The 13,477-nt window shown below is 47.1% G+C and overlaps 1 protein-coding gene and 1 long non-coding RNA gene across 2 annotated transcripts in view; one reads left to right on the top strand and one right to left on the bottom strand.

Moving 5' to 3' along the window:
* LOC131423325 (uncharacterized) overlaps positions 1-6,437 on the bottom strand; it is a 66,682-nt gene extending 60,245 nt beyond the window's left edge. Inside the window, exon 1 of the long non-coding RNA XR_009224722.1 lies at positions 6,117-6,437. This is a non-coding gene — a long non-coding RNA (uncharacterized LOC131423325). The remainder of the gene's footprint in view (positions 1-6,116) is intronic.
* On the top strand, positions 102-5,617 carry Dlx6 (distal-less homeobox 6). The gene is made up of 3 exons (XM_046422559.2): positions 102-806; positions 2,028-2,221; positions 4,036-5,617. The coding sequence occupies exons 1-3, from the start codon at positions 380-382 to the stop codon at positions 4,285-4,287; spliced, it is 873 nt and encodes a 290-aa protein (XP_046278515.1). The 5' UTR covers positions 102-379; the 3' UTR covers positions 4,288-5,617.
* Positions 6,438-13,477: the final 7,040 nt, after the last annotated feature.

The following is a 13,477-nucleotide window of genomic DNA, read 5'->3' as shown; positions in this document are numbered from 1 at the left end:
GAATCCACCTTAAAATCTCTGCCTTAAACTGCACCAGCCCCCAAAAAATCCAAGGGGGGAAAGCAGGGGGGGAGAGCAGATTCCCCCCTCCCCCTCTCCTTCCATCCCTCCCCCTTCCTCCTCCCTTTGGGTTAACAAGGCCCGCTCACTATATCTCTTTATATTAAAAATATATATATATTAGAGAAGAGCGAGGGAGAAGGAGAACCACCTCCGCCCCCTCTCTAAAATTTATTTTATTTTATTTTATTTTTTTATTTTTATTTTTTTGCAAGGATCCCAAGAGCTAAGGTGGCTGCAGAGGGGAGAGCGGAGCGAGCCAAGTGGGGGAGGGTGGAGGAAACCCGGGAGAAGGCTTTCTCCAGCCCCCAAAGTTTTGATGATGACCATGACTACGATGGCTGACGGTTTGGAAGGCCAGGACTCGTCCAAATCCGCCTTCATGGAGTTCGGGCAGCAGCAGCAACAGCAACAGCAGCAGCAGCAGCAGCAGCAACAGCAGCAGCAGCAGCCGCCGCCGCCGCCGCCGCAGCCGCACTCGCAGCAGAGCTCCCCGGCCATGGCAGGCGCGCACTACCCTCTGCACTGCCTGCACTCGGCGGCAGCGGCGGCGGCGGCGGCCGGCTCACACCACCACCACCACCAGCACCACCACCACGGCTCGCCCTACGCATCGGGCGGAGGCAACTCCTACAACCACCGCTCGCTCGCCGCCTACCCCTACATGAGCCACTCGCAGCACAGCCCTTACCTCCAGTCCTACCACAACAGCAGCGCGGCCGCCCAGACGCGAGGGGACGACACAGGTGAGAGGCCGCTTGGACAGCTCGCTTCTCCCGCCTCCCAACTGCCCCCACCCCGCCCGCCCCGTTTACTTCCTCAACGCCCGGGCCTCCGCCGGCCCCCTCCCCCAGGCGGCCCGGCGCGCCCCCAGTCGGGCCCCGTGCGCGCCCGCTAGCCTGGCGCCTGCCTGCCGGCCTCTCCCTGCCCGGCCCCTTTCCATCGCCGAGGACCCCCGGCTTCTTCGCGATGCGGCCCGCCTAGATCCCCAGCCTCCGGCGAACGATGCGGGCTGCGCCCCTGGCTCAGCTTAGGCTTTGCTTTACCTACAAGTCGATCCGCACTGCGCTCTCCCTCTGAGTCCGTGCGCCCTTTGCCTTGCTCCTTCCCTCTCGGCTGTAACCCGCGTTTGCCCGGACTGAGAACCTTTCCGGGCCACGACAGGGAGCGTGTTTTGTTTCCCAGTCCACACTGGGCAAACAGTGGCCTACTTTGCCTGGGTACGTCTTGGCGGCTTGCAGGGAAGCTGGTGTGGCCTATGGCTCTGGTTAAACTAATGATTATTGGGATTTTTTTCCTGTGGGGTTTGAGGCGTCTCCCACCCCTAGCACTGTCTGGGCCCCTTTCCTCTGGCTTTTCGATGCAATATCGGCCGCTCCTTTGTTCCTGGAGGCAAAGCAGACGGCCTCGGGTTGGCGGTTCTCAACACCCGAGGGGCCAAAGTTGTCTTGAGATTCGCAGGACTGGCCTAAGCACCTGGTTGTGTTTTGTTTGGAGGTTTGGTCCCTCTCAGCAGAATCATTTCGAACACGCCAAAGGAGCTTGGTACACCAGGCGTGAAGCTGGTGACATCAATTCAATTGACTAGGCAAATACCCGGGTGGCTCAAGCAACCCTCTGGTACTGTAAAGCCAGACCAATGAGTCCGGTTTGTCCCAGAGAGCAGACGCCTTGCAACGCCGCGCCGCGCGCCCTAGAAAGCGGCTGGCGCCTCTTCTGCAGCGGCGAGCGAGGCTGTTTGCCAAAGACCCTCGGGCGCTTATCGCGCTCACTCTTAGGGCCAGAGACAGAGCCGCTGGGTACACACCGGCAACGGACCGGGAGCGGTTAAGGCGTGGAAGGGCTACTTCGAGGAAACCCTTATTAGGCAGGGGAGGGGGAGAAACCTGACATAGATCTTGCCACGCGCAGGGAGACGGCAGCAGTGGCCTCACGGGTGACCGCATCTTTGTATCATTTGCTTACAGATCAACAAAAAACTACAGTGATTGAAAACGGGGAAATCAGGTTCAATGGAAAAGGGAAAAAGATTCGGAAGCCTCGGACCATTTATTCCAGCCTGCAGCTGCAGGCTTTAAACCATCGCTTTCAGCAGACTCAGTACCTGGCCCTTCCCGAGAGAGCCGAACTGGCAGCTTCCTTAGGACTGACACAAACACAGGTAATCCCCGAGAAGCCCAAGTAACCCTGAAATGCTGGCCCCACTGGCATATGGGGCAGGGAGCACATCAGGAAGAATTCTTGGCCTAGTCTACCAAGGATGGAAGGAGCTTAATGACAAATGCGTGCTTTCCTGGGATCACACAATTTGGAATAAATGACCTGGTATTGAATACTGGATTGGATTTGAACATCCACTCAAACCTCAGCGACCCCACCCCAGCCTAGCATCATTTGGTAACCAAACTCATAATTCAAGCAAATCCTATTCCAGAGCAGAACAACATGAAAGAGAACAATCATGTAGGAGAAAAATGTGTTAAGGCCAGAAGGGGCAAAACAAGGCCCACCTTTCTTGAGAATTCTTTTGTGGGCCCTGAGAGCTAATGAGAATTTCAACTCATTGACATAGAAAGAAATTGTGAAGTGAAATGGGGTAGGGAAAGTCAGGTAGGCATAAGCTCCAGTGGCTCTCAGTGAGGGCACTAGTTTAGGAACTATTTATCCTAGGATAGGTGAGGTGGATTTTTCTGAAGATTACCCTCAGTTCATAGGTTAAATCATCCTGGGTGGCAAGCTAATGGTGGGTGATCCTGGACATGGAGGCAATAGCAGAGTTGAAGATCAACAAGAAATACACTCCAAATGATAGCAGTCGAAGCCACAGTTGCTGAAGTTCCCCACTTCTACTAATTTGAAAAACACATGGGATATTTCAGACTTTACAGGAAGGGGCTTGGGTGGGTATATTAGGATACTGGTCATAAAGTCAGACTGCAATCACCTGCAGTTTTTCCTGCCAACTAATTTAGTTGCATGGGGTGGTAGACCTCATCTGAGATGGGTGGCCTTTATTTAGCAAAGGAACTTCAGGTTATATGAGACAATTGCTGGGGGGTGCTAATAGTGTGGTACCTTAAGACAGATGCTCTTTAAACTCTTCTTTTTAGTTTAGCTTGCTTTCTCTTGCCCTGTTACCACTGAAAATATTTGATGTTTAAAATGAGAGGATCCCAGCTACTCAGTGACTTGTATTATTCTTGGGAAAGCAAATTCCATGAATTTTAAAGGTAAAGGAAGCTACACTATAGAATTTCCTTCTTCAAATAAGGTAGATCTGGAATATGGGATTAACAGTGCTTCCATTCCAGATTCCTGATTCACATTTAGTTTTGAGAAGCCTTTTACTTTTAGTAATTACAGTAACAATCATGTAATGATTGTTGACCACAGTTTCACTAAGCATCCCTCAAAGTAGGGAATAAGGGGGAGGTGCCATCTTTAATGCTGCAGGATTGTGAGTGTGTGTGTGTATGTATATATATATATAATGCTTAAAACAGTCTATGGCATGTGTACTATATGCACAGGTATATATTTATTTGATTATAAAAGTATAGGCTTTAATGTGTTCATAGCCATTTGCTCACTGTACATGCATAGAGATGTTAGCTTTGGGGAGTGGTAAATATAAAATCAGAGAACTCCTTTTTAAAATCCTTCTTCATCAAACTTTGAATCTAGTTATCTCATTTATGTTCTTATTTTATTCTTATTTATGCCGTTGTTTTAAAACCAGGCTAGTACTCAACTCAAGAATCACAAGGAGTTTAGGTATATAGATATCTAGTAGGTTGAAGGGAGGAGGGATGGAGGAGGCTAGAAAGAGGTGGAAGGAGGCGGGGACTTGGCTTCTCCGTGTAATGGTGGGTGTTTTTGTTTTGTTTTGTTTTTAATATTGCTTTTGAGTCTGAAGTGAGGCTAGAGACTTCAGTTCAATGGTCTCCGGCCTAATGATTGCTGCATTTCTTCCAGGTGAAGATATGGTTTCAGAACAAGCGCTCTAAGTTTAAGAAACTGCTGAAGCAGGGCAGTAACCCTCACGAAAGCGATCCCCTCCCAGGCTCGGCAGCCCTGTCACCACGCTCACCAGCTCTGCCTCCAGTGTGGGACGTTTCAGCCTCAGCTAAGGGTGTCAGTATGCCTCCCAACAGCTACATGCCTGGCTATTCGCACTGGTACTCCTCACCACACCAGGACACGATGCAGAGACCACAGATGATGTGAGTTGTCTGAGGGGACATCCTAGGGGAACGTCTGAAAAAGGCAAGGAGGATCCAGGACCTGCTTGCATCTGCCAAACCAAGTCGAGGAAGCAGGCTCCAGATGGGGATGGCCAGAAGCTGTCTGGGCGCTCACTCATGTCTCTGTGTATGTGTGTCTCTCTCCCCCTCTTCCTCTCCTTTTCTCACTCTTTCCTTGTTTATCGTCCCCCTTTTACCTTTTCTTCATTCTTTACCTCCCACCTTTTTTCCTTTTCCATTGCTGTCTTTTCCTTATCTACCTTGTAATCAATCTTACGAGAGAGAGAGAGAGAGAGAGAGAGAGAGAGAGAGAGAGAGAGAGAGAGAGAGAGAGAGACCCTGAGGACGCTGGAGACTGGTTTCTATGCCAGCATTCTGGAAAACCCTCACTATAAGGATATTTTCCCTTATCCCTTGGGACCCAGGCTCTGAGCCTCCTCTACATTTTGGAGTATCCATCAAAATGACTTTTTAAAAAACAGACATTACCCCCCACCAGAAGAATCTGCGTAAACATGGCAGCATTTTTACTTGTTTAATGAGCTTAAGACATTACATGATGAAAGAAAAGCATTTTGGACTCCTGAATTTTTATTTACCAATACCAGACTGACAAAAAAGAAAAAGAAAAAGGAGAGAGAAAAACCCTCACATGACAGCCCTTCTCTAAAGAAAAAGGAAGAATTGGCTGTAAGATTAGAACATTGCCACAAAGGGAATGCTGCATGTTTTATCAAAATGCAATGACCAGGAATGATGATTCATTTAAAATACAAACAAACAACAACAAGAAAAATGCTCTTTTCCTACCCCACTCCCAAATCCTGAACTGGAATCAGGAAAGAGAGGAAACAACCAAAATCACCATTCTATTGCTTTGACACCTTTGCTAGGTGAATTGGTGGCATTCACTAAGCTAATAGGGACGTTTATATCAAGAAACATTTCTGTATATATTGTTGAATTTTAGTTGTATATATACTTTGTATGTTTTTGTCTTCTTTCATATATGGAGTAAAAGCCACAAAATGCCGGAGTGTCCTGTATATTTCTCTGTGCGCCTCTGTCTCTCTCCCCCTCCCTCCTTCCTCCTCCCATTATATTTTCTATCACTCTTAAAAGAATTTCTGTTTCCTAATATGGGAAGCCTTCTATATAATTGGCAAGTGCCTACAAAGATGTCAGTTTCCACCACTAGCCTTTGTCTTAAGTACTTTAACATTAACCATGGATATTTTTTTTCAGCTTCCTTTACATATTTTTGTTATGATTTCTACACATTTATCTATTTTTTCTAAACATTAGAATAATATATCTCCAGGTTAACTTCTAGGCAGCCACTCATTTCTAATGCTGGAACTGAGTATTTTCTTTTCCCTTTTCCCAGCAAAATAATACAGCTGAATTTACTTTTGTTTGGAAGCATTTTTTTTTCCACCAAAAGAAGAAAGAATAAAAGAAAAAAAAACAGAGAGTAAAGTGCACAATTATACCTGCTTAATGTTTAAAACCCAGTGAAAGCTAGGTAGGTAGGAAAATGTACCATCTTGGATGAAACACATCCTTCCGATCTTGTGGAAAGCAAAGAAATAATGAAAATGAAAAGTCCTTTCGTCATACAAGCAGGAAGCCCCATACTGCGAGAATTAATGGCTACAGACCTGGGCATCCTTCAAATTATGAACCTTGAAACCACTGAGCCATTTATCAGAAGTCAATAGAGATACTCAGAGTGCTCCATATAATGACAGCGACATACAGTCGTGCAAAAGGACAGTCACTATAATTAGACACAAAGCAAAGACTACTTACCAATATACCCGTTCCTTTTTTTGTTGAGCAACTTCCACGCTCAGTCAGTCTTCAGAATGGTTTAAAACCGATCAGTCTTGTCATTTTCTAGCATTCGCATTGTTACATTAGGAAAAATGTTTTCTTTTCTTTTTTCCCCCTTCCTACTGTGAAACTTTGGGTTCGTAGCTCCCCAGGATCAATTCTGAACAAAGCCTCCAGCTGCAGTGCCATCCAATTTGAAGCAGACATTGGGGACAATTTAAGGTTTTTATCCACAAGAAGGTTTTTTTCCATTCTCTTAAATGCAGCCATAATTAGAGTAATTTTTCATGTAGCCCGCTGATTACAGCGTTTTTACCGTCAAAGATAATTACCTGTAATTTTCTTCCACTTTTAATACTAAAAAGCCATCTTTATTTAGATTCAGGAACAGGAAAGGCGAAACAAAAGAGGGAAATTATTCTGTTATTCATACACAAATTGCAGAGACGTAGGACCTAAAATTGAAAATTAACCAAAATTATAATGCTGAAAAGAATGGAAGAGGCTGCAGAAGTACAGCTGGTAGTAGGGCTTTGCTGAATTATTCAAATTATGTTAGAGGGAAAGCTACCATACATCGAAACCAACACTAATTTTTCTTAAAAAAAAAAAAAAAAGATTCACCAGATATATGCCAAACCACTGTGAGTGCATGGAATTCTGAAATCCAGCAAATGTATGTTAACATATTGGAGGTGTTGTCAGTGATGCCTCACTATGAATCTCTTTATCTCTTAACATGAGTTTAATTAAACTTCCTAGCAGTTCCCCTAGAACTGTCCTTGGAACTGGGCTTTCTCTGGGTCCTCTGAACCTCAAGGGTTAATATTTTTGCTCTTTGAAATGTATTGACCCCATAGTAAACTGATTCCTGAGGGAGGGACTGGTAGGAGGGGCATGGGCAAAAGGCTTCACCCAGTCTCTGATGCCTACTACACACCTCTCCAGGTTCAAACTTCCTGTGAGGTTGCAGAGTTCGGGTTCTAAGACCAAGTTCTGACCTTATTTCCCATTTGAGAAAGAGAAAGAGAACAATAGCTGCAGGGGGTAAGGGTGAAGGAGACTATTTCTCCTGAGCACCAATAAGCATCTCATTATCTTTTGTCACAACTTAGTCAAAAGGTTCTTGCCACAGGAGAAAGGCTTTTCTGCACTGGGGTAGGGAAGCCAAAGATTTCTCAGACTTCTGCACTTTTCTAGCTGCTTATAATGAACACAGGGTCAGGAAACAGCGTCATCTATAGATAGAACAGCAATGCTTCTTTCCTGAATCTTGATGTCTTCCTAAATCAGACTAGTTCCCTGGCTCTGAGCTTGATTCTGCATCTCAGCCAGTTAACCCCCTCTAGCTCCAAGGTCACAGCTTTTGGGTTAGGTGGGCAATAAGCTCCAAGATCCTGGTATCCTCACCAACACCCCCCCCCCCGCAGCCCACCCACTACACATACACACACACACACACACACACACACACCAGCTTGAGGCAAAGGCCCTGAAAAGCAGCCTTGAAGGGTTTCAGAGGCCAGTTATCACAGAAACTTTCCCCAACTGGAAGAAAGATGTCATACAGGCTAAACGTCTGGAGATTCAGGCTACACCTGCCTTTGCAAACGACCGCATACCTGTGATTCTAAAGGAGTCCTGCCTGGAGCTCCGTTTGATCTCCTGATGCCTCAAAACCTTAAATCGTGGCCACATGTACATGGATTCACCTAGGATTATGCTTTAACAGTTTTCAAATAGATCTTAGCTTGGAATCTCAGCCTCCTTCCAAACCTTAGAGAAACCTGGTCCTTTTCTCAGTCTCCAGTCACACACTGGCACCAAACGCATCAACAGCACAGAAAGCAAGACAACTCAGGTTCTTAAGGTTCTCATTCACACCCGAATCCGTTTACTCACCAGAACAACACTTTCACTGTTAAAGGGGCTAAAAGGTCAGAATTTAAAAATCTATAAAGCAAAGTTGTAGTCCATGAGAAATTACAACAACACATACAGCTTGGAAAGTGTGAGAAGAGAAATATGAACTGTGCCTTGAAGTATGCAAGAAATAAAAACTTACCCTCAGTGAATATCTCTTAAGCAATGATCAAGGTCTAGAAATCTATACTGAACCGAAGCAGAGGAGAATATTTTTCTGAGTCTCAGGGCAGAAGCTCTTTCTCTATATTCTTGGTTGAGTGAGCACATCCAGGTGTGAAATTGTTTGCACACCCCGGCACCTCTTATATTGCCAGCAAAATTAGCTGTTATTACTGTCACTGTTTAGTGATGGTTAGCGTGATACAAAAAAAAAAAAAAAAAAAAAAAAACTGCTGTAATCAAGACCTGGCGCATCTTTGCAAATTACAGATAATTGTAAACGTCCAGATTATGATAATAGCATCCTAATCCAGCCTGCAATATAATTATTACAGAGTGTTACATCTGAAACTGTCCAGTAGGGCTAATTCAGCCATTATTTAGACCCTATTTTTGCACTGCAAATGGGTTGCTGAGCTGAAAATGTACGATTGTAATTTCACGGGGCACTCAATGAGTAATGGTATAGGAAGAGGAAAATACAAAAGTGAAATGTGAACAGTAGCGATCAAATCAAACCCTGAAGGACAAAAGACTGTTTGATTCATATGGAAAAAGAAGAGCGGGAATTAAGAAAATAGCAAATCAGTGGTCTGAAGAATTACATGTCCAAATCTTCAATAGTGTAGGGCTGATGTGTTTGTAAGGGCTACAGTGTCTGCTGCTGCCTGGAGTCTGAAATAATTTTTCTTTTCCTTTTCTTTACCTTTTTAAAGCTCTTGTCTTTTTTCTCTTTCCCAAAGCATTTCTCTACTATAAAAAGTGCCCTTCCCTCAAAGCAAAGAACATTTGTCAGTTTCACTATTGTTTCCACCAAAGCCACCTCAGTGTGCCTGTCACATGTTTATGAACATTTTCTTAAGTGAATTTGCAATCTCTCTTGTCATCAGAGCAAAATGCCCTGGGTGCTTGTAAGTGTTCCTGTGCTCCATCTCCACTTTCTTTCATAGTGAAAAAGTCATGGAGAGTCCTAGAGAATATTAGCAGAAAATATATTAATTGCTGCTAATTGAATTTAGCGGGCTGGGAAGCTGTCTTCTCCAATTGGCTTGACTGGCTATTGGTTTTAATTCCATCATTAACGTTTATTAACATATAAGCCAATCCAGCTGCTTCTTTCAATTTAAGTCATCATATTGCCTAAAAGAACAAGGTCAGTATCCTTAATATTGTAAGGACCAAAGAGACACGGGGTTGGAAAGTTAGAATAAGAGAGACTGGGAGACTATGTTGGTGCCAGAGTTCAAGCTCTCTAGGGATTCTAGCTATTGCTTCTAGGAGGATGAACTTGCCTTGGTGGAGACTTCCCCAGTCTTCATTTTGGTTCCTGGTGGGGACCTCCTGGTCAAGTATACCTAAAGTCCTTACATCCCCGGGAGCTCAATTTTTCCCACAGTGAGCACAGAGAATTTCCTGGGCATCTTTTCCAGCATCTAGGCCAGTGCATGTTGATTTTCCCTCCTCCCACCACCTCACCAACCAGGGAGCTGCCCAGCCAGGGCCACCCTGCAGGGTGGCAAGCAGGCTTCTTAGCTCCTGTGAATTTAAGGGCAATAATGAAATGTCCCCTGTTTAGTGACCCCTGTTTATGGATGAAAGTTGAGTCCATATCCTGCCTCTTCCCCCGCCCCTCTTCCCCCACCTTGCAAATGGCAAGTGGCAGAAATAGTTCTTGGATGACAATAAGCTTCCAGTGGCAGTTTCTGTCTCCGACCCTTTTGAAAAAAAAAATGCTTTAAAATAAATCATAGCTTAGGAACTGTTTACTGTCCTTTACCCCACCCACTTAAAAAATACACTGGACTGTATATAGTTGAGATTTCACAGAGAATTCTTACTGAAACCAGGATGATGATGATGATGATGATGATGATGATGATGATTTGTGTAGAATGGTGTTATGAGCCATTTTTTTCTTTCCTCTGGTGAAAGGTCATAATGTGTGATATTTCACAGTTTTATATAAATCTTGGTTTAGGGTGTGGAACAGACTCAATAATACATGTGCTTTTGGCAAAGAGACTCCTTCAGATCCCCATAAATCAGAAGTAAGTAAGAAATCCAAGGGAACAAAAGAGCAGAAACATTTAATTGCTACAAACAGGACTCTCATCTCCTTTAAAGAGAGATTCATGTAAATTCTCTCAGATCCTATCTTCACGGTTAGAGCCTGACCTATAAAACAGGTTATTACATTACAGCCGGCAGCCCTAGATGATTGAAAGGGAAGGTTTCCCCCCTCCCCTTACCCCCTCCCACCCCCGGCAGTAGATGCAAGGTATACTTTCTGCCCGGCACCACTGAGGAATCTTAAGGCTGTCAGTGGGAAAGAGAAAACGACAGGGATGGGGGAAAGAAAGACAGGACTACGCAGAAAAGATTTAAACAGTCCCACATGTGCCACCGATATTTGGACTATTTTCGAGGCCCAAAGTTTGCTGTGACCAGGATGGGATTGAAAATACCAAGTACCATGTGCAAGGTCCGTGGGCAACACGGGAACGCGAGCCCAGGGTTAGGGCAAGCTGAAGTGCCCCCTCCCCAAACTCCAGGCGGTGGGAGCCTCCACCCAGCCTCCGTGGGAGGGGGTGCTTAAGGGTGGAGGAGAGGGGTGACCGCAGGCGGTTCCGCTGGCGTGGCGCTCTTCCCAGAGGTGCCCGAGGGCTTCTGCCCTCAGGGTGTGCCTCTTAGGAGGGCTGGAGAGCTTTAGGCTGGCGAAATCCCAGTGGCCAGTGGGAGGCGCGCGATCCAAGGGGTTGCGGGGATGGGGCGTGGAGGGGGTGGTTGGGTGGTCCTAAAGGTCCCTCTTTCGGAATACAGGGAATTGCTGAGGACAGTGGGAATGCAGGGACAGTGTTTCAGCGGGCATCCGTTGCGCTTCGTGCTTTGGGGAGCTCCAGAGACTGAGCGGTGCCCTATAAGTGAGCTATAGGGCGGGCTGGGAGGCGAGAGCTGCCTGGCCTTGGCTCGCTGTGGGTGACTCCCAGGACAGTTCCGCAGGGACGCCGCGAGCCGTGGGGCGTCGGGGGGGATCAAAGGAGTCAGAGGAGGCCAGCCGGCGCGTCTGGGATTGTGGGATAAGGGGCGGGAGAAAGAGGATTGGCATGGGCGGGGAGATGCTGGCCTTGCCTGTGTCACTGGGAGGGGGTTCGTGTGCATCTTTGTGTGGGTCAATGCTCTCCTGCCTGAGGCCGAGCCCTGGGTGGATCCGAGTGTGGGTGGACGGGCTCCCGGGTGGGTGCCCCGACGGGAAGGAGAGAGAGTGAGATCAAGGGCAGCGAGGTCTGCGGGTTCCTCTGAGTGTGTGTGTCTCAGGCCCTGTGGCTCAGCACTGGAGCCGCCTGGCACCCACAGGAATGCGGCTTCTCTCGGATCCCCAGGCCGCCTCTTGTCCCACAAGGAGGTGGCCGCCAGGAAAAAGGGGGGAAAAAGGGCAGAAATCTGTCTAGCTCAACCCGAGCCTCAAACAAAGGCCAATTTATCGGTTCTCTTACGGGAGGCCCCAGGAGGTGGGCAGGGCACTGAGGAATCGCTTGCCCTGGGTCTTCTGGGCTTTGGTAGGAGGTCTGAAGACCGAGGTGGAGGGTTGGAAGTATTCGAGGTGAAGAAACCCACTGGGGGAAAAAAAATAATCTTGGAGTGGATTTGTTTCATTTTGGAAGCACAAGGCTGAGAGTTAGGCAAGTGGGAACCGGAAGGGTCAGGCAGAGGGATGACCCGCGCAAAGTCCGGAAGAGTGGGGTTCGCCAGTCTGGGAATATTCTAGGGAGCGGTACGCGTAGATATTAGAAGGAACAATGGAGGGAAAGAGGAAAGGTGGGAGGGAGGGCGCGCGAGAGCAACATCACAGATATTTTTAGACTTTGCTGAGGATCTGTTATTTTTACATCCTTGGGCGCGGGACTGCAGGGAGTTAAATTCCCCGGGGAGAAACCCCGTGGTGCCAGGGAAAGCCCGCTAAAGACTGACTTTCCAGAATATTTTTGTTCGCGGCTCCCGTACCAAGGGGAAAAAAAATAACAAAACAAAAAAAAAAAAAAAAAAAAAAAAAAAGCTGGGGGAGAGAAGAGGACACCGGACACCGAGAGTGGAACAAGTGATGTTAGCACAGGGAAGGAATCCTGAAACCAAGTTTGGGTCGGCGGATGGTTGGGTCTGGACGCCCTGCAACCAGGCTTTAGAGTCTTTAACAACAAGCAACATTAAAGTTAGGGGCGAGGGTGGTCATTATCAGCTGGGCTGCGCCTGGTGATTGGAGGTGGTGGAGGAATCCCTCCTTTTCCTCCAAGAAAGAGGGTAATGTCGGGGACAGCTGGGGGGAGGGCAGCTATCCTCTCCATGTGCAGAAAGGAAAGCATAATCCAAGCATTCTTGACACTTTTGGGTAACCAGTGGGTGGAAAATGTTAGAGGTGTCCAGTGGATGCGCCCCCATCAGTCCTCCCAAACACGCAGGGAGAGAAGCCAGGGCAGCGCAAAGCCAGGCTCTCACAAACCACAATCGATCGCGGGGATTTCTCCCAGCCGGAGTCGCCAGAAATAAAAGCGCCGGCTTTGGTGTAATGGAAACTACCGAAATCCTTGCAAGCAAAGAAAGAAAAGCAGGAAGTGGATACCTTCGATTCTTCCCCCATCGTATTCTCTGCCAACGTTGGGGGGGGGGGCGGGGGTAAGGAGCACCGTCCTCCCTCTACCGTCCCCTTGGCCTCCTCAGTGTGCCTAGCCACCCCTTACTTCTTCGAGAAAAAAACGATTGGGCCGGAATGGGGAGAGGGAAAAACTGGGAGACGCGGTTGCTCTGGCATTGTGGTATGAAACGAGAGGTCCACACCCCAGGCCGCTGCTGCCTTGGAGTCAGGCAGGGTACAACCCCCTGAGGCCCAAGCTGTCCCAAACTGATGGATTTGCTGTCTCTTCTGGAAAGAAAGGGAAAGGAAAAAGAAGAAAGAGAGGAGATAGAAGGGCGGTGGGGAGAGAACAGAAGAGGGAGGCAGGGAGAGAGAGAACACACAGGTAAATTCCCCTCCAGGTTGCAGCATGCCTTTTCAGGTCTAGTCTCCCAACCCTGGAAGAGCCTTCTCAGAAATCCTCAGATGACAGGATGTAATTTTTTTATATTCCACCCCCTTTAAGAAGTCTCTTTTTTGTCATACTTATTGCTGCTGACTTCCTAGCTATAAAATATTTCACATGCATGAGGCAATTTTCAGCACAAGATTTCCCCTGGTATTCCAAGGAAATAGAGTCAGGTGG

Source organism: Marmota monax, unplaced genomic scaffold (genome assembly GCF_021218885.2).
Source record: "Marmota monax isolate L192 unplaced genomic scaffold, Marmota_monax_Labrador192_F-V1.1 WCK01_AAM20220418_F8-fsc00144, whole genome shotgun sequence".
In the NCBI taxonomy this organism is placed as follows: domain Eukaryota; kingdom Metazoa; phylum Chordata; class Mammalia; order Rodentia; family Sciuridae; genus Marmota; species Marmota monax.
This window is presented reverse-complemented; position numbering and strand designations above follow the sequence as displayed.

Bases quoted from the DNA above. Each gene is read 5' to 3' on its own strand.
- Dlx6 (XM_046422559.2), top strand. From the start codon at position 380: ATGATGACCATGACTACGATGGCTGACGGTTTGGAAGGCCAGGACTCG. The intron at 807-2,027 runs GTGAGAGGCCGC...ATTTGCTTACAG, and splicing joins GACGCGAGGGGACGACACAG to ATCAACAAAAAACTACAGTG. The intron at 2,222-4,035 runs GTAATCCCCGAG...CATTTCTTCCAG, and splicing joins TAGGACTGACACAAACACAG to GTGAAGATATGGTTTCAGAA.